We start from the raw sequence: 20,558 nt of genomic DNA, 5'->3' as shown, positions 1-20,558 counted from the left end.
ACTTCGCGGTCCTGAGGACGTTGGTGAAATCTTCGGGAGAACAAAAATCTCGGCTCTAACGGGTTTTCCTTTCTTTTGGAAGTAGAAAGAACTGAGAATTTCTTTCACCTTTAATCACTGGGTAAAATGGATGACGAATGAGTCATATAAAATGTTCTCTCTCATCCACTGGATAAATTTCACCAACATTAAAATGAAATTGAAACCGGTACTTAAAAATACAAGGCTGTAATTATTACACGAAACGCAGTTTCATGTGGAATCATCCCACCGTAAAATCCACACACGGACCTCATATTGTCAATATTCAGAGAGTAATTAATACCGTAGCGCATAATTTCAAATATCAGGCATGAGTGAAAACGCAGGTAAATTTACATAAAATCTGTTCGTACATATTAATCACCGTTTTTGCACCCTGCTTGTCGGAAGATGAAATGAATGTGCCAACATGGCACCGAGAAATTCTACGGAGATAATTTTTGACTAAAAGTCCAGCAACTGTTTTGTTCGTGCTTTTTTTTAAATAAGCTCTGAAATTCCTACGCGTATTTTGCACTGACCAAGAAGTGACAATTGCTTTCAAAAAATTTACCGTATCAAAATTGAACGTTCCGTTTGATCAGTTCGAAATTCTTGAGGCAATTAAACGCTCCGTCAATAATTGACACGAGTATCGATGTCGTCCTGAGTCGAAGGTCTCAACGGGTTGGTTTCTTCTCCCCCATACGAACTTGTTGACAATTTGTCATATTAATTATTGATTGTAATCGATAGAGAAATTGAGATAAGTGACTTCTTCCAGTGAGCGGCGCAATGGAATAAACCTTCGAACCTAATAAACGAAGACAAGTAGACGGAGAAACTGGAGTTACGATCGCCTGTTCAAGGTCAGTAACCGTATTAAAAAGGCAATTTCATGAATTTTCAGTAAACGATCGGGGTCAGGAATTTCGATTTATACGTTCTTTTCAGTACTCTTACGATTAGTCTTGGAGAGGATCTACGAAAAAGTCGACGAATTAATTTCAGGGCATCATTCATTTTCGTTCACGATTCGTCAAGCATTTTATCATATCGAATATCAGGTTTAAGTTCAGAATTCACATGGAAAGATTCTCATAATACAGAAATTTCATCCCTTCGGTGTTTCACGTTTCAAAGCAACGCGCATAATGGAAGTATTTTAGTGCGTAGAGGAACTTGGAGCGGAAGTGTGACTAACCTTGTTCGTTAGTTAATAGGCAACGCAAGCATCCATTGTCTAATTTTCATTCTTACGTTGTAAGTCCGTACTGAACATTTCCTACATCACGCACCAAGCTCGTAAGAAACACGTGAACTTTATTCCAAGATAAGCGATATTTCGTACTCGAATTAATTTCAACCAGCCAATACATTCAATATAAACAAAGTCACCTCAACTCAACAATCTCATCACGTCATTAGTTCGACGAATTATTCCAACGATAGAAAACGTTGGTTGTAGTCGCTTCCTACATCATTTGGAACACTTTTCTAGTTTGGTGTAAGCAATGTTCATTAGGAAAGGAATATTCGACTTCTGATGAATACTGGATTTCTTGATCTGGGCGCCAAAAGTGGTCCCACAACTAATGCGCAAGTGTGGACAGCGAAGATGTCGAAGTCAAATTAATGAACCATATTTGTGCCTCTTGCTATAAATAATAAACAGCATACCCCGGGCAAACGTTCTTTTATTCATTGACGGTATGTTGAAGATTCCTATCAATAAATATTCACAACGTTGTGGAAGTTACGTCATGTGAAAACAATAAGCGATGCTTTTTTTAAGTAACCGTCCATTTTTTTCGATGTCAGAAACCATCGTACACCCTTTCCGCTCCGGGTTCCTCTACCCTGAAATGAACACGACACTACGAGAGACCCAGAATTGGTAACGCAAAAACTTGTCATATCTAATGTACCGAAAGTGCGAGACTAAACTTGGCGACTTTCCATTTAAAACGAAAAGGCCAGTCGATGTCTGAGGCCTGGTAGTGGGTCTTGAAAATTCCAGCCGGACAAAAAAATTGATGCGATGGAGAGACGAATAAAAATTTTGACCTTGAATCGTTTACCGAAAATCGTCAGAATCGCCCATACATAAATGTATTTTACTGGGTAAATGAATAGACGCGTGCAACGTAAGAAGTTGAAGGTAACCGCCAGGGTCTAGAAGCCCGGGGGGATTCAGCAAGAACTCGAGAGAAAATTCTGGAGAGGTAATTCTCGACGGTCCGTACGATAATCTACTCTTCGTGGCTATGGCTGTGGCAAAAAGTTTCCATCCCACTGACTTATTAACTTTTGACAGTACGCTTTGCCAACATTGTTACAAAGGAAGGTAGCCAGCCATTGATGCAGCATGCGATATCATAAATTACAGGCAAGATCCATGGATCCGTACCTTGTCCAAACCTTGCGGTAGATTTATATCACCTTATGTATCGTGCTCGTTTGAACTTTGAAGATTTACTAATATTATGTGATATCGGTAGGTCGTTGTGTGCGTTTTATAGTTTCTCTAATTTTTCTGGAGACATAAATTGAAACTAGTGACACTGAAACATATGACTATTCACATTTTAGGGCTGTCTTTTTGGCACGAACAGAACAGACTGAGGTACCAATATAACTAAATGGCATGAGGTCGTGAATGTCCTCTTACGACCTTGCGCTGTTAAAAAAGGGCAGAAGGGCGTAGTAATATTTTTTTTTTTTATTGTAACTAGGCTCCGGACACGAAAATATGGCCTGAAACGTTAAAATTTAAGAACAGTTTGATTAAAAGTCAAAGGTCGTGTGCACTGGGAGATACGACCTTCTGTTACTGAATCAATCATCAAAATTTATCTGAACTAATAGCGGAACTAAAGGTTCTATATGCCGGATTTTTTTTTTCTACTTTTCTTAGGCTGAAGTAAAAATTCATAAACTAATCAGCAGAAGCTTGTGTTTGCTAATAGATACGACCTTTTGATAATGATTGCATAAGTTCGTAATCATAAATGATTATTATTATTGTTATTATTCCTATCATTCCGATATTTGACGATTTGGATAATCTTACTGTATGATTGTTAATTTTAACTTTTTATGCATTTCGTTGGTTTTTAGAACGCTTACAGAAAAAAAAATTGGCAGCCACGACCTCACGTTTTCATCTTCGAGAATTTTTATGTTTTCGAAATTTTCGTTTTCATCATTGTGTGAGCAAGGGGTGAAAAAACAGAAAATTATACTGTCTTTTTTCACTAAAATCGTATTTTTGGTGGTCACGACCTTATGCCATTAGACACCTGATTGATATCCGAACATCCAACACAGCTCTCGAATATAATCTACTCGTGATATCCGGTGGATATCCACTGGACGTCACTGTCCCGTGCATCACTACCGCCTATATTAATTATGCCTGGTAACGATCGCACGTGGAATTCTGCAGCAGACGTTCGAGTTGTTCATACCTACGAAATATTCACTACGTCAGGTTCCAAGCAGCTCCCAAAGGCAACGTTTCGAGTAGCCGGTACAACGTTTGAAGGATACTTTATCGAAATTCACAAAAACTTGGCGATACTATAGAGCAGCAAAATTTCCAAAGTTCCAGGAATTCTTATGATTTCTGAACGTCGTATTCTGCTCAACGCGTTCATTAACATCAATTCCAGGATTTTCAGTGTATAATCTTGTATCACTCCAACAGTTGTCTATACTTTGAGAAATGAAAAAGTCAAGATCCCCGTGACGTCTGGAAATAATAATTCGTCGAACTCCCCAACTTTATTTCACGGGATAAAAAGGGTGGACGACTGCTGCACGCGACAATTCCTATATACTTTATTTCGACCCATCGGCGTCTCCGAGTCACCATATTTGACGTGACGCGTAGAGATCGAGTAAGAGATGAAAATCCCTGCTCCATGACAAGCTGTTCAAAGAGGGACGCGCGAACCCACGGTATATAAATCGTAAATTGCACCTTGTCATCTGTCTGCGAGCTTTTCATCCTAGAACTTCTGTCCCGCGAACCGAATTCTCATATATCGTCTCTTGGGCTGCTTCGAGATACACACCTTATACGTAATTCCGATATGGTGCGGAAAACTCATCTCGCAAGGAAAAATAACGGCAACTCGAACCATCGAGTTATCTGCGAGCAGAGTGCCAAGACATCGCGCAAGGTAAAATCGCCGCAAAAGAAGTTGCATAATAACATGTTCCGATTTGCTTGACGTCAATTCTGGTTCACCGTATTTTATATATTCAGCAGTGTCGCATTAAGGACTGATATGTCGACTAGTTGGTACAACCCCTTTCAGGTGAACACTACCCTCTTGATCTTCTTGGATACCTACTTGGTCTTGCCAACCCCGGTAGCTCATCCCCTTTGTTTGCTGAGCACTTCCAGCGCAGAGAATAAGTCACCGTGCTAACAGAGATCTCAAGGAGGTGAAACGCGACGAAAAATGGAACGAACAAGTCTTATACCCGGTACTCGGTTCGAGAGAAGCGACCAATACTCCTCAGTCGAATTACTTTTCCTCAATTCATCTAACGTGAAGATTTCCGCGCTTGGAGTCGATATCGTATTTTTTTAATTGAAAAGGTGTTGAATCAAGCATCACGCGTTCTTCATCGAAAAACACTTTTACATTAAACAAATGAGCTACTTCGAATATCTTATTTGTATATTTGTGAGTCTCTTTGTTCTAAATATACAGTTCTTATTTTTCAGATCTACTTGATAAAACGGCAAACGTTACCTCAACGATTGAATAAATCACTTTGAAGTTCCATGAACGCAAACCACATGGGGTCCTGACATAGACGTTACAATGCAATTCCAGGTATATATGTGAAGAGATATCCGGAGGGCGAAAGTCTTTCCGGAAACACAAAGTCGTGATCCACATGTCAGTAACACCCGGTATTGTACACGCAGGAGAAGCTTTTGTACGCTGGGATATTTTTTTCATCACGCGTAACCTTTTTGACTTTGAAGCTTCAAAGTGTTCGATTCTCTGACAACACAGTTACATTAGAATTGACGGTTGGAGCGTATAGAGTACAATGATCACTCGCAAGATTGCTTTTGAGACATAACGCTTAAAGCACATTACGCGATACCGTTAAATATCACTCGTGTCTTTACGGTAGTAATACTGCAGCATTATGATAACATCGTAACCGAATGTCACTAGAAGCACAGTTGAGCTTCTAAGCGTTACAGTCGATTCAATGCCTAGTGGCTCGGGCACAATAGCTTTCCGAGGTCTGGTTCTGGCGTGACTGAAATTGCTGTGACCGCAGCAACTTATTCGTCCTCATTTATGGGCCATAAAAAAAGTTGATCCAGGGCACATGAGACAAATGAGGAGGTGCATGCAATGTACAGAATCGAACATTTCCGCTGAGACACATCGTTGAGCGTGCCAATAGAAATTTATTGTTACATTCGAATGTTCTTCTGCTTATGTTCCAGGTGGAGAGGCCTTCGGTTCGAGAAGATTCTGGACGGATTTTCTTGAGGAGTGGCCAACACCAGGAACTGGACCGTACTTCGATACAACGGTTCAATCCAACGTGACAGGTCTCGTTGGAAAGACGGTACACCTTGTCTGCAAGGTGAAGAACCTCGGAAATCGAACGGTGAGTTGTGTAGCGTTGACAGGATGCCTGGTTGTCTTTTGTAGAGGTGATCGGATTCATCGAGTTTCTGTCAGAGTTGCAAGGTTGGTGTAAATATCCGAGGCTAGTCGAGCTGGCAATGAATCAAATTCATAAGTTCTTAATTCTACTTCAGACTAACCCTTCTCTTTTGCTCCCTCGGTTAATGAACATAAACTTTCACTCTGGGGCGAAAAGGTCACGGGGTAGTAATTGCTGTGGGAGATCGTTTGCCTGGTTATACGCCATTCTGCCTCACAGCCAAACTGTGCCGAGACTTACAATACATTTTCACCTATTGCCACAGTGTCGAAAAGTCGTCCACTTGACATCTTGTTTCATCGACCAGTTTCTTTAACAATGTTACACGATTAAAGATTTCTGAAACTGGCTAGTGAAAAAATTCCTGTACTACTGACGGTAACAAAAATTGTCGATGAAACAATTCACAGGTAACGCAACTTGTATATTTGTTGATACGTAATAAGTCGAAAAAGTTTTGACTCTGAAAAATATAACGATATTGTGTGACATCCGTAATAAAGTCAGAAAATATTCCTCTCGGGGTGTCTGAATATACATGTTACCTCGAGTTGCAGTAACTCTGCGTTGAATAGTAACACTTCCACATTCCGTAATGTTTTCTTCCTCGGTGTTTCATACAGCATCCTTCTCTTTTACTGCAGTTATATAGGCGGGTAGGCACCACACATCTTTCAGTGCACGTAAAAGCGTGGAAACGAAATACATTCTAAACACATCGCAAGGGCTTTACGACAGTTCATAAATAGCAAAGGACAAACGTCCTCGTCTACACTGGCTTGTAGTAACCGAGTACAAACACAGTTTTAATCTAAAAGCTCATTTGTATGCAAAGCAGGGCTCACGTTTATATGAACCTCAGCTACACGTACGTTTCATAATATATTTTGTTGATAAATTCACCCGTACACTTTGCCATTAAAAATAAAATGAACCGTCCTTACGCTGAGACCCGTTATGGCCTGCGTGGTCTCGACATTTCGGATGTTAGATAGTCCATTCGAATAATGGACTGATTGAGCATAGCGAAACGAATCAACATCCGCTGAATATTGATCGTCAACTTCGGGAGAAAAGGCTATTGCTACTAGCTAAAACGTGTACAATCAACAAAAGCCACATTCAACCGTTTTCGAATGAAGGGATAACCTGTCTGTAAAATTTACTGTTTATTGCGTGATTCGCCTGCTTCGAGGATAGTACTATCCACTCCTCGAGCTTGAAGTGTCGCCACCGTTTGAATACCACATTCGTTTTCGATTTACCTCAGGATTCTCTACTAGATATTCTAAAGCGTCAGCGAATAGCTTATCGTAATAGCCAGACACGTGGTTCACATACATAAACCTTACTTGGAGGAACTCCAAATTAATTCCACACCGGTTGAATTATGATCAGAAAAGATTTATGTATCGCTAAAAAATCTCGGCATGCAGGAAATTGAAACTCGCCTGACAAATCACGTTTGGAAAAATACTGGAAACATCGGATATCACGCTTTGAAATCTTCTGACATTCTGGGTATTCGCGCTAAGTGGCTTTGCCAGCTTCTAGAATCCTTGAAGGACGTGACCTCTTATTCCATCCTTCCACTCCGGTTAGTTGAAGGTGTAAGTTTCGGTTCGCATCTCGCGTAACACATGTTTTGAAACAACGCCAAGTTTCATTGTCGGAATGGCAATCCGTTACGGATCGAATCGTGTCACATATAACTCCTTGGATATGACTATAAGGTGAAATAAATTATACTCGTACGAAACGCGTAGGAAGCTTTTTCAAACTGGTGCTATTCAATGTCAAAACAAAAGCCGTCGGTATTCAAATAGAAAGGATTGATTGCTTTATTTTTTCTTTATTCATACACTTGCTAAAATTTAATATATTATCACTTCGCCATTCTATCAGGTTGGTAAGCAGTAAGAAAATTAACTTTAGAAACCAGAACGTCATGTCAATGTAATATAATTTAAGAACGTACAGCAATTTTCAACGGTAACATTGCAATTGCTGGTGCATAATTACGCTGTATACAAGATGAATGTTCTTATACTGTAAAGGCTTTTGGTAGAATGGCTTCTTCAGCCAAAGAGCTTAGAATTCCAACCTTTAACTTCACAGAGCTCCGACGACTCTCTACACTAAAGTGTGACGGTAATCCAACTGTAGATATGCATTTGCAGACGAGTTAATGAAAGTCGTTGTACGGATGGAAATTTATGTGAAGAGAAAAATTATGCTCTGCTACTTGCAGGTTAAACTGTCGAGGATGAGACAAAGCATGAAACTTGAGCCCAATTACGTACCAGTGGCTATTGAAATATTTTTAAAACATATGCGAGAATTCAGTTAAGTGATTTCAATTCCTGTTGCGTAAACAAGCGGGGAAATAATATCTAATTTTCACTCGTAAACCGGGATAGGAATTCATCCACTTTTCATTCTGATTTCTGTTCAAAGGTTCACTCAGGAAAGCATATCTTATATACGAAAAACAATTTAATCACTCCTCTGACCACAATGAGAAACATCTGTTTCTAATGTTGATAGAATACATTATACCCAAAAAAAGCTCCATCATTTAGAACATGATCAGTTGTGTTGATTTCTTAAAAGCGGAAACCAAACAATCTATCACAAGTTCTAAAACGGATGGCCGTGATTGTGTCATCAATATTTCAAGCGCTTGAAGTCATCACACCCAAAAAAAGCCCCACCATTTAGAACATGATCAGTTGTGTCGATTTCTTAAAAGCCGAAACCAAACAATCTATCACAAGTTCTAAAACGGATGGCCATGGTTGTGTCGTCGATAGTTCAAGCCCTTAAAGTGGTAATTTAAGATTCTGGTCAATGGATTTTCAGGTGTCTTGGGTTCGCCATAGAGACATCCATCTTCTGACCGTCGGTCGGTATACCTATACGAGTGATCAGCGATTCGAGGCACTACATTCCCCGCACTCCGAGGAGTGGACACTCCGGATTCGATATCCCCAACGCAAGGATTCCGGACTCTACGAGTGTCAGATATCGACAACGCCGCCGATGGGTCATCCGGTTTATCTTTCCGTCGTCGGTGAGTACCCTGTTACAGAAATTGAAACCTCGCCGATGTCGCGTGAAATAGTCAGCTCTTTTCGAAGATGTTCGACTTCTCATGCTGGATTTCAGCAGAATATAAAACTGCTCAACTGTTTGATTACATTTGAATGAAACTAGGTGTATTGCTATTGTAAACAATCTGCGACAGCAAATAAAAAGTTCGTAAAGCGGCATTTTGATTAGGACACATCAAAATTGACTAATTGCAAGCCAAATATCGATACAATGTATAAAAGAAGAAAAGAAAATTATCGCTATTCAGCTGATTCGGTGGAAAAGTACTTTGAGCAAATAATTTATGTGACCGATTAGTTAGGTTTGTTAAATTCAGGAGATCCTTTACAGATGCGTAATCTTGGTGGCCTTATTTTATCGTCCTAATGACTTGGATAAAGTATAAGCCGCGTTCAAGCAGCGGTCGAAGTAACTTTGTGTTCTGGAAATCACCATAAAATTCTGCCAAACCCTGATCTCGTCTCTAATCAAGTATGCAAATTATTCCTGATAACTTGCAACACGCTAATTGCAGATGACCTGTGAAGAGAAAGCCGTAACTCGAATCAAATCGTGGTTCTTCGCTTTGCGATATCATTAGACGAGTGAATTTTAGGGAACTATTACCAACTAGTATTCGATTGGAAAGGAATAGAAAGAAAAGGTTATGAAACGAACTTTGAAAAGTACCTACAATGAATCATTTATCATAATTAAGCTAATCTTGTTCACTTATGACATAATATGTTACATCGTGTTAGACCGTGATTTATTTTTGTAATCTGAGCAAGTAAGGGAAAAATCAAGTTCGATGGTTTGCAAAGATATTTATTCGAACAAATCTTTTGTTAAATTTGAATATGGAGCTTGCGTGAATTTCTTTCGGTAAGACTTACGTTAATTATGTATCATCTAGATGTTGATCAAGAATAAGGTTGAAGTTAGTAACGTTACTTTGTCGTTATTTGGAACCTCAAGATTTTCTGAAATTTTCAGCGAGTAAATAATAACAAAGAAAACGTGTTCATAGTTTGAAAAGTCGACTCCATGAAAGTCCTTCTAACATTGTACAACAACTGTTTTTTCCATGGTGTTTCGTTACGTTAACGATACTAACTTCGCCCTTCGATGAAGATGATATGGATTCCAGCTAGCTGGCTATACTGCGATGCTGCCCGTTCGTACTATCGGAGGGTGTTTGCCATCGCCTGCGGTAGAATTATCTGGGGTATCACAATTCCCGTGTTGGCGCATGTGAATCATGTAGCATTAATGCCAAAATAATGTCGGCCGTATACATCGTTTCGAACATATCTCTGATCGTCATCGATCAACTCACGGGGGGATTCCGTGCAGCCAAAACATGACTTTGCTACTCGCCCACTCCGTGGTCATCCATGGCTATTTACGTTCTACGTCAAAAATCAACGTGATGTGTTTAAATATTTCATGGCTTAGTAGTCACGGTGAACAATTCACGAAAACTGCACATGGCTACAGGATACAAATATGAATTTTTCCTGGAATACTGTTAATTGTGGAGGTTTCGAAAAATTTATAGTCGATGCTTATCTTTTTGGCAACCAAAACTACACAAACGGACATTAATAGTAGGTCCAACTTTACCGAACGAATCGCGATGAATTCACGCACCCAAATATAAAGTGCATGCATCTTTTCATATTCATGTTCAGCCCCACGTGGAACATGCTTTGATGTTATTGTACTCATTGTCACTGCATCACAGTCACACTCATGACATGTCAATCCAGAACCTTGGTATGAACACGAAAATGTGTCCCACCTCGCAAGTGTTGAGAAACGTGAAAACGTGACTGGGGTCGAGGTAAGGTCCTTTATCAAGGACTCGGTCCATCAGGTCAGAGGGTACCATGACCACAGGATGAGAGCAAGCGGAATACGAAATTTGCCAGTCCATAGATCAATCTGGTCGATCGAGACGCCGAGGCAAATTACAACGACATCAAAGATCGTGGGTTGTTTTGTTAACGCGAGTCACGACTGATGCCAATTACCCCATGGCTAATGAAGCTGCGCACAAGAAACCTTGTCGAACCTTCGCTTCTGGTGTCTCTCGCTTTCTTGCCCCGGGTTTGCTCACAGAATCTGTGCTGTCTTTGCCCTCTGCATGTTCAGCAACGATGTACGTGCAGTACGTATGCGGTTGAAAAAATTATGGTAAATTTCATCATTCTTTGAGCGTCCCCAAGACGTCCACTCTTAAACTTTTGATAGTTCGTTTGTGGGAAACTTGACGCGATTCAAGGTGCTTCGATTTCGTTATGGTAACAGATTCTTCATGAATTTTTTTTTGTTACACCTCGATAAAAGTGCTACAGTATATATTTACCTTCTGGTTAACCAATGCGCGCAATTATAATGTTCATTTTGAATTATATAGAACATAAAATTCTGTCTCGAAACATGACTTATGTAATTAAAATCCGAGCTGATGCTGTGGCCTGAATGGCTGAAAAATGGAAAATTGACAGTATTGAATGTGTAATATCCGTTGGCACATTGATTATAACGTTAAAAGCCCGGAATTCTTGTCTAATATATCACTTTGCCAGCTCCGGGAATTAATATGAACAGAAATACGAGTATTCAAGAAATTTCAATCAAATGAAAGACAGTTTTTCAGTTGACCAAAAATTTAAACCGTTATGCGTTACAGATATGAGAGCCATGCCGTGATTTTTTATTTATTTATTTATTTATTTTTTTTCTCTCTCATTATACACGATTCTGTCACAGGTGACGATGGTTATTTATTCATTACTATTAAAAATTTAAACTCTAACAATTTTCAAGTCGGGAAGTGACTGCCCAAAGTTTGAGCAGTTCCATGAGGCATCCGCCTGATTCATTAATTAATACGAATTATTTCTTGCTTTATATTCACCTAAATTGGCTGAGTCATTGCAAGCGCTACACGTTTTGGGAATTCAGAATTCTAAACTATTGAAAAATGTATAAAGAAATTAGAGTATACCATGATTACGTGAAGATTTATTGTATTTACTGCTATTCGACTCCCCTAAAAAACAGAGTAATCAAAGTATTTTGATTATCTGTGATAATGTAGAAACTAGAAATCTTCTAGATCCGAGGTGGGCAAAAGTTATCTATTCAGCATGAATTCGATAAGTATAGCAAGTTTTTTGCGGTCCCGTTCTTATTAATACTGTCCAAGTCACCCAGATTATTTTATTTTCACGAGAGTGACGAGATTCAAAAACTGTTCTCAGATTTTATACTCATTCCTGTCAAAACTTTCAATTTTTGAAAAAAAAAAACATTACATTTGCGAAAGGATTATTTCAAGTGAAAAACACTTCCTCAATGATTGGCAGTTTCGTTTGAAAAATATGATAGGTTCTGAGCAGTTGCTAAAAAAACGTGTCGGTTAATATATCACAATCGGTGATACTTTTTGTACCAATTTTTCAAAATTCCTGACAACCCGAAATTCGCGATCTGATATAAAATCTAAGATCGCTATAAATTGAGAATGTTCAGAGCGCAATACATTAAGCATTTAAAATCAGGAATTCCTTCAGCTAGTAGGTCACTGTTGAAGCTCGGGCTTTAAATTAAAGCCACACTGGCTCAATACGGTGCCCACTAGTTTCTCATGTTGGCAAACGGCCAAGATCGTTTTCGGTCAGTTTATTCAAGATAAAGAAATTGATATAGTCGCTTTGCACCGGTGAACAGGAAACTCCCGTCCGACCCGTTGTTTAAACAAAAAACCGAACAATTAATGTGACAATAATCGGCTTGATCTAATTTCAGAATCTCACCCATACTCCAATCATGTAAGTTATCATGTTCACATGTAAGCAATCTTGCATTGAAACATTGAGTTATGCAAGCGAAAATGTGTAAGATCATGGGAATGTATCGAATATTTTGCTACAACGAAAAAAATTTTCAGGATTTTTTTACACAGAAATCAATTGGAATTACCACATTCAGCGATAAATTGCACTTTTCCATAAATGAATGTTGTGTGAACGACGTGAGTAGTCATTTTCCTCCACGAAGATCATTCCATTTACCATGTCCATCACCTCCGATGTGTATCAATCGAGCATCCGGCGTGAATATTATTTAACGCGACATTGGACGGCAGAGATCGTATAGGATCTGAGGATTATATATATATATATATATATATATATACACGAAACCTCGCCTGTTTAATCATTGTCTTTTCTGGGGTGCCGGGCATATCCGGCAGTACAGCATTGTACATTAGAGGCGGGGTACCTACTTTACCGGAGTCCTTTGCGGTAACGACTCTTGTTCAGCAGTTTCCTCGAGTCCCTTTATAGGAGAGGCAGCGGGCTATTGCAATAGGAGTTAGGTATATACGCCGGACTAGATAGGGTAGAAGACCCAGCGCGAGGAGAATCGTACCCGGGAGCGCATTTCGCCGTAATTAATTTCGATCGGTAATGGCGCGAACGGAAGGTTATTATCGACCGAGGAATGCTCATCCCAGCGATGGCTGGGCGGGCGCAAGGCGAAGCCGCGAACGAAGGAAGGAACCACTGGCTTTCACCCCCCCGACACTGGCGATATGGCGCGTAACATATGCCCCTCATAGTTCCCAGTTACACTCTCCTGCAGTAACACATGCAGCAGCAGCGCCGCCGCCGGCTTACTTTGCTGTGACGTATATAAGTACCCGCGACGCTGTGTTATAGACGCTCGTACGTCCGTAGCTAATGACATCCTCTTGGGTACCCCCGAAGCGTGGTATACGCCCTTCCTGCAAGCCGTTCCCCGGCATATCCCTCTGCGGCACCCCATATTCTACGTCTATATCTCGGTCTTTACTGCATGCGTCTCACTATCTATGGTCCGGCTCACGCTCCAGATCCTCTAACGCCTCGAGGATGCTGCTTAACCGTCGCACATCCGAGGCGCAAATCACTCCCGCATTAACACTGGGGTTGAGCATTTTCCCCCGGAACAAGTCAAGATTAATTGCAATCAGCATCTTGATGCCTGGATTAGAACGCGAGCTTGGAAACACAGAAGCTTTTCAGCTCTTGCTAATCTCAAAGGTGCAAAAAGTTATCGTCACAGACTGAGGAAATGGAACACTCAAATGCGCATGAGCCAAATCGTGTAATTTCATTGGTAGGTTCGACTAATTCCACCAAGTTTTTCGGCTGCTTGACAGGTTGATCGATTCATTTGTGGACAGACGTTTGCTATCAAAATTTGCACGCGTCTTGATGTTACGTTGCGTTAAGAGTTTAAAATGGCTAAAATATAACGGAACAGCATTCAGGTCCACATAACCTCGAAACACTTGCGCGTATCGGTTGTTCAAGTCAGGACCCAGTTGGCTAACCTGTCTAAACAGACGCCAAACTTTGTGCATGCACCCTTGAGTACTCAATTTCCTGAAACTTCACAATATATCCTTTTCAAAGCTAGTAAATCACCGTGTTTTTTTCAACCTCGTTATACTCTTTTTTCCGACGATTTCGAGGTATCTTCATTACCGATAATGTAACTATGAGTTTCAAGGGTTTGGATATATCCGCATCTCTTTCGTCAAATTTTCTACCGATATATTTCAAGAGAAGTGACAAAGAAACTTGATTGCGTTACCAATTACGTACATATCGATCTGATTTTATGGAGAACTGTCGTCTGAAATGGTTCGAGATGTGAGATTAATTCAACATACGCGTTTGGATTTCGGAAGATGTTCACGCCTGGCGCTCTGTAAAGTATTAGGTTTTCACGAGGTACACAGTGTGTGGTATGGAATACGCTTCTTCATTCCAAACACGATCCGGAGTACGGTATACGGACCTACCTGACCAACTATTTTCCGATAACAAAGGAAAGAGTTTCTACAGAGTGGTGGCCTAATTCACCGCTGAGCATCGCAAGAGACGAACTTTCAGAGAATACTTTCGGAATTTCGCGAGATATCTGCAGTGTTGTATATAGGTATAATAAAATACCCTCGCGAATTCCCTTGTAGTGCAGATTAACTGTAAGCTCATTAGTCAGGTTGAATGAATGGCCTGTTCATCGGTGATAAAGAAATAAACGGTGATAAAAGAACGTAACTGAGAAAATACTTCTTCATTTTCAATCGTTGATTCGTAAAAAAAAAAAAACTTGTTAATACGTTTGAATCACAACTCGAACTGCACAAAAATAGTTCTGGCTAAACTGAACAATTTTTATTGATTTCTGAAGGAAAACTCATGCCGAATGTATTTTTTCGTTTCAAGTCCTTGCGAGTACAGAGTTTATAAAACGTATCAAAACATACGATCATTTAGTTACCAAAAGTCTTTGCAGTTACGCTGTGTGTTATGTTATAAGTGTCAACATGATCAGTTGAGTCAACTTCTAACCAGTCGAATATAAATATAAGCCTGAATAACGAGCAAAAAAAAGATAAGATGTGTACCTATATACTGGCAAAAAGTGAAGAGTGGTGAGCATTGATTCTGTTTCGTTGAAATGCTTGAAACGTTCCGAAAGCAGAACTACTAAGAGACCAAATGCTCAGAGGCACGAGTCTCAAAGGGGCTTGGCGGTTCAATCGAGATCCTGACGAATACCTTATTTTCTTCCAATTTCAGAGCCAATCACCGAGATTGTCGGAGGACCCGATCTCTTTATAAATAAAGGAAGCACCATTAACCTCACGTGCCACGTTAAATTCGCTCCGGAGCCACCGCCAACTATGATTTGGAGCCACAATCGTGAGGTAATTTATAGATTTATAACAGTTCACCGGTACAGTACAGGTATACGCTTCGAGTTATAAATTTGACGCATTTACAACGGTTGGAAGTTTACCGAGGTTTTAGATTGGACAATTTTTCAGCAAAAAACAAACACAGGAACAAAATACCCGACTACTGTGCAGTGCAGACGGCAGACTACAGCCCGATACTTTTTCTACACATACACACACACACACTCACACACACACACTCGGTGCCCAAGAGGAATTAATCATAATTCAACAAGAACTTTCAAGCTCGACGTTTTTGCCGTCTGCATTTACTGAGCGGCAGCTTTTACCCGAAATCAAAACTCCGATGGGGAGCAATTGCGCCGTCCTCAGTGACCCAAGCTCAGCTTACGCTAATGTCTTGTTCCCTTCTTTATTCGCAGGCCATCAACTTCGACTCACCGAGGGGAGGAATCAGCCTGGTGACCGAAAAGGGCCCCGTGACCTCCAGTCGACTTCTCATTCAAAAAGCTATCCTCAACGACTCTGGTCTCTACACATGTGCGCCTGGCAATGCAAATCCGACGAACGTACGGGTCCACATCCTGAACGGTAAGAGACACGCAACAGCCCAGCAAAGCTTTTGGAAACGAAACTTGAAGGATAGCTTTTGATCGATGTACCGAGCTTCGTTTCGCCACACATCGGTTCACAACTCCGACACTTTTTTCAAGATATTCTTAAACCATCGCAGTCTCGAATGATTCCCGACTCATTCTTATCGACCTACTCTAACCAAACAAAGCTCCGAGGACTACGCGGAAAATAAAAGCCCCGAGGATACGGGTCGGGACATGAATATTTCGGCGAGAGGAAGCCTGACTGTAACGTTGATCCAAACTCGTGCATGGCATTGCGGGGCGAACAGGTTTGAAAAATTAAAACAAAAAAGACCATGACACTGACAACCCGGTGGATCGATCCTCATTTATGCATACCCGACTCTGTAACTGTGAATTTGAACGCGAATGTGAACGCCCTATTTAGAGCAAGCGTCAAATCCTCGATGGGATCCACATATCACGGTACTCACAGCCCATTGAACAACGTTTCAAGCGTCATGGTTCTATGCCCTGAATGAGCCTGTCAAATATCCATTCTTAGAACTGGGTATCAGTTTCAGGCTTTATTATGGTGAGAAGAAATCCAGTCTTGCGAGTATTCTGGCTCCCAGTCGATGCAGAGAATCTGTCTGAACCCTACGGGCACGATAGTCTAGACCGATAGTCAAGCGTAATGTACCTGGGTTTGTTTAGTTGTAGGCGAATTCGGTGGAAGACTATGTCTATACTTAGGCTTTCATTAGTGAAAGACAAACAGGATTTCTAATCGAACGTTACAAGAGATGTCACTGGTGGTATTCTGTGAATACGTCTGGAAATTTGTGAGCTGATTTCGTGGCATTTATTAGAGCCTGTTAGTTAGTTCTATTCAGGCCAATTGCTTGGAAGTGGCGATGTGGAATATTTCTCCTTGTACGGGTTTGTGCCCTTGAATATACGTCGCGAGGCTCTTTTATTATCAAAGAAAAGGCTTGTATTGAATTTTGAACAGATTAAAAAATTCTTTCACTCGGAATACGAGGCTTCATAAAGTTTTTCGGGTATATATTGAACTTGATTTTATTCGGACGAATAAATAATACCGTAGAATCTTATTCTTCTAAACTTATTCAAGTATTGCTGGAAAATCGTAGAATGTTGTAGAAACGCGTAGAAGACAATAGCAAACTTTCCGTGACAATTGAATCTATATGCAAGAACACTATTCCGATTTCGTGGACAAAAGTTGTTTCGTACACTTCATCACGCTCCAACGAACACAAAGACTTCACTTTCGAATTGCCTGTAATTCTTCGCGTCAGTGATCAGAAACTTTCTATTTTCACGTACTTCTAGTGCATGAAACTTTTTCGAAAATTCGAAGTTGTGAACAATTACCGAGTGATTGTAATACCATTATTCAAATCCAAAGTTGAGTGTTATTCCCGCAATTACAACCCTCGTCCTTTCGTGTTCAGGCTTGATACTAACAATGTCTGAACTGCGCATCTACAAATTTGCATACATGCATTATTCACGATTTATACACCTATGCAAATAGATAGATCATATCCGAGTTTGGACATATTGACATACCCGTGCTTCCCTATTATTCGCCCCATCATACAAATTCTATAATTATTCGTCGGTTTTTTCGTATTCACGTTCTCCCGGTTCCAACGATGTCAAAAATTCGCTAACTTCGAATATAAAATAACATTGAATAATCATTATTATTATGCTCGCTGTATGAATAATGTATGTATCGTGCATTGGTCGGCAGGTAAAATGCAAAAATGTCACAAATCGTATGTAATGATTACTCCGAGTTACAGATGCAGACGAACATACGATGCAATTCATTCAAACTTTATATTAACGTTCACCTTGCAAGTCATTCGGATATCTTCGTTGTAGAACGATACAGAAACTTTGACAAAGTTTTTTGATATGTTTCTCTTTTTCCAAAATTTCAGCGAGTTCAAGGTCCCGAAACGCCGACTATAGCCTGTTATTTGTTTCAGAAGAACACCCAGCTGCAATGCATCACGGTAGTGGTGACAAAATGGCGGCCACTCTACTTCCCGTTGTCGCTTTTCTATGGGTAATATTTTAGGATCGGCCCACAGGGACGTTACTCAACGAAATATGACATCAAGCTTGTTCGTTTTGAGTCAGCGAAATTTAGGAGCTGCGAGGAACGATTTTCTGTTTCCTTGACTTCCGTTCGAAGAAGGTGCTACGTGAGTTTTTTCTCTCTTTCTTAACCTCTTACGTAAAATGTTTAATAAAAGAACAGAAACTGAAAATGACCGAATCGACGTGAAGAGTTCAATAATGTTTCAAGCGTTAAAAATCCGTCTCGGTAACTTTTTACACGACATCGCTAATTCCAACGTAAGTAGATCAGCTGCATTATACGCAGACTGTTACGTTTCAGAATTAAAGACGTAAGGCGTAGAGTATAATATGATAAACAAATTCTACCGTAATCAACGGCTGTGTAAATAAATACACAATTCTGTACATATCACTTGGAGATATAACTTTCAAATAAATATAGATGACTATAATGTTGTTATAATTATACGTGAGCTTTGTGAATTTGACAAAAACGATTGTTTTATCATGAAGCGAGTTCTGTGATCGAAACTGTGAGCGTCAAATAACTCAACCGGAACGGAAAAACGGACAGTCGTAGTGTTCGAGTGTCATAAATCAGTGAAAAGAAAATTGTTCGAAGAACCTTTAGGATTTTGTGAATAATGTAAATAGAGGAAAATTGTCAAAGATGTATTACTCGCGTGATAAGTGTGTCAGACAAATTTATGTATGAATGATTTTAAAACCACGATTGGTGTGAGATTCAAATTATAAAGTAAAATTGTATTTAAATCGCTTCGAGCGAGTGGTATTAAATTTCGCACTCTTACGTTAATATATGAGTGTCAGGGGTGTAAGACGCGAGGAAAAATTTTACCGAACCAAATTCATACTTCCAAATCATGTGTAATGTAAAGATAATTTGAATTATAAGTATACGTAAACTAGAAAAGCTGAATATATGTATATGTATAAAAAAAAGAAAAAGAAAACAACCACAAATACGATAGTCTATAAATTGAGGATTGATTGTAGATAGCGAACAACGATAATTAGTAAATTTTGTAAATAAAAGATTTTAATTGAATACCGAATAAGACGGCTTAACGATATTAAGTATTATTGAAAACAAAAGTGTATTATTGATGTTATTATTGTTGCGGAGATTACTTGAACTTTTTTTTATTTTATATTATATCAAAAATTGTGATATAGGATAGAGAGAACGATGCTATGGATATCATTGTTCCGTACAAATCCACCCCAGATTCACAATGAGGGTGAAAATGGCGTGCCGAAATTCACACTAAAGCTTATCTTTGTAGAATTTATTCACTGGTCAACATTGAATGCAAACATTGTGCAGGCATTGACGAGGGCTCGATCCTCCATTGACAACAATAAAATATCATTTCGGAACACATTTAAGAAATTTGATGTACGAAGTTACGGATGAAGTTGCCACTTCATGACTTTCAAGACACGTGTTATACTTGCATTCGAAATCTGCATTTATGCAGATGAAAGGTTAGCCCGATTATTGACGGTAGTGAAATATGTCAGATTTTTTATAAATCATAATATAAGAAGCTAACTCTCACCCGGAATACATTCGTTTAAAAAATACTCGAACTATGTAATTTTCCACAAATGTGTAAATAAACGATATTGATATTGACCGACATTTCACGTAATGCAATAAAGTTATTGGCTTCCTGAATAATCGCAACCGTTTACTAGGTTCGAAAAATTTTCAAGGTGAGGGTGAATCAGACTCGGCGTAAATTTCCTAATTACCAAATAGTAACAACAAAAAAATGCGAGATGCGATCCCGGGCATCTTTCTTTTATGTAAAATAAAATTATTATTATTAGTAATCTGAATATTATTCAGCAGGTATATTGAAAAACCCGTTCACTATGCTTTGTGGATTCTAGTTCGTAAGTACAGCGTAAACCGATTACAAAGTTTTCCTTGTGTAATAATTATACATTCTGTGAAAGGATCGAGTGTGCTTAGAGACGTTATACGCATAAATTTCATCGACTCATACCTATTGAATATGAATGTGAAGAAGGTTGGATTGATTCTCCGAATTCAGAAGTTCACGTCAAGTTTCAGATTCGTGGATTCGATTTTGCACACTAGCCTTATGGTTTGGAAATTGCAGCGTGTTTTCGTCACGTAAAGAAATCAATGGTCCCATATTCAGGGATAAATACCAGCGTTTCACGGATGTTTCGACAGGTAAGTGAAATAAAAGTTATTTTGAAAT

The 20,558-nt window shown here is 39.5% G+C and overlaps 1 protein-coding gene across 2 annotated transcripts in view; it reads left to right on the top strand.

The window, feature by feature from the left end:
- Nucleotides 1-19,304, top strand: part of LOC124300576 (zwei Ig domain protein zig-8-like) — a 45,762-nt gene extending 26,458 nt beyond the window's left edge. Inside the window, exons 2-6 of one of the 2 annotated variants that reach the window (XM_046754810.1) lie at nt 5,510-5,676; nt 8,599-8,809; nt 15,480-15,607; nt 16,021-16,189; nt 18,207-19,304. In XM_046754810.1, the coding sequence (XP_046610766.1) occupies nt 5,510-5,676; nt 8,599-8,809; nt 15,480-15,607; nt 16,021-16,189; nt 18,207-18,295 (764 nt within the window). In that variant the 3' untranslated portion in view covers nt 18,296-19,304. Of the gene's footprint in view, nt 1-5,509; nt 5,677-8,598; nt 8,810-15,479; nt 15,608-16,020; nt 16,190-18,203 lie in introns of both variants that reach the window. The other variant, XM_046754809.1, reaches the window with a different exon arrangement.
- The last annotated feature ends 1,254 nt before the right edge of the window (nt 19,305-20,558 follow it).

This window comes from Neodiprion virginianus, chromosome 3 (genome assembly GCF_021901495.1).
Source record: "Neodiprion virginianus isolate iyNeoVirg1 chromosome 3, iyNeoVirg1.1, whole genome shotgun sequence".
NCBI lineage: Eukaryota > Metazoa > Arthropoda > Insecta > Hymenoptera > Diprionidae > Neodiprion > Neodiprion virginianus.
The sequence above is the reverse complement of the archived record's forward strand: the minus strand, read 5'-3'. Positions and strand labels throughout refer to the sequence as shown.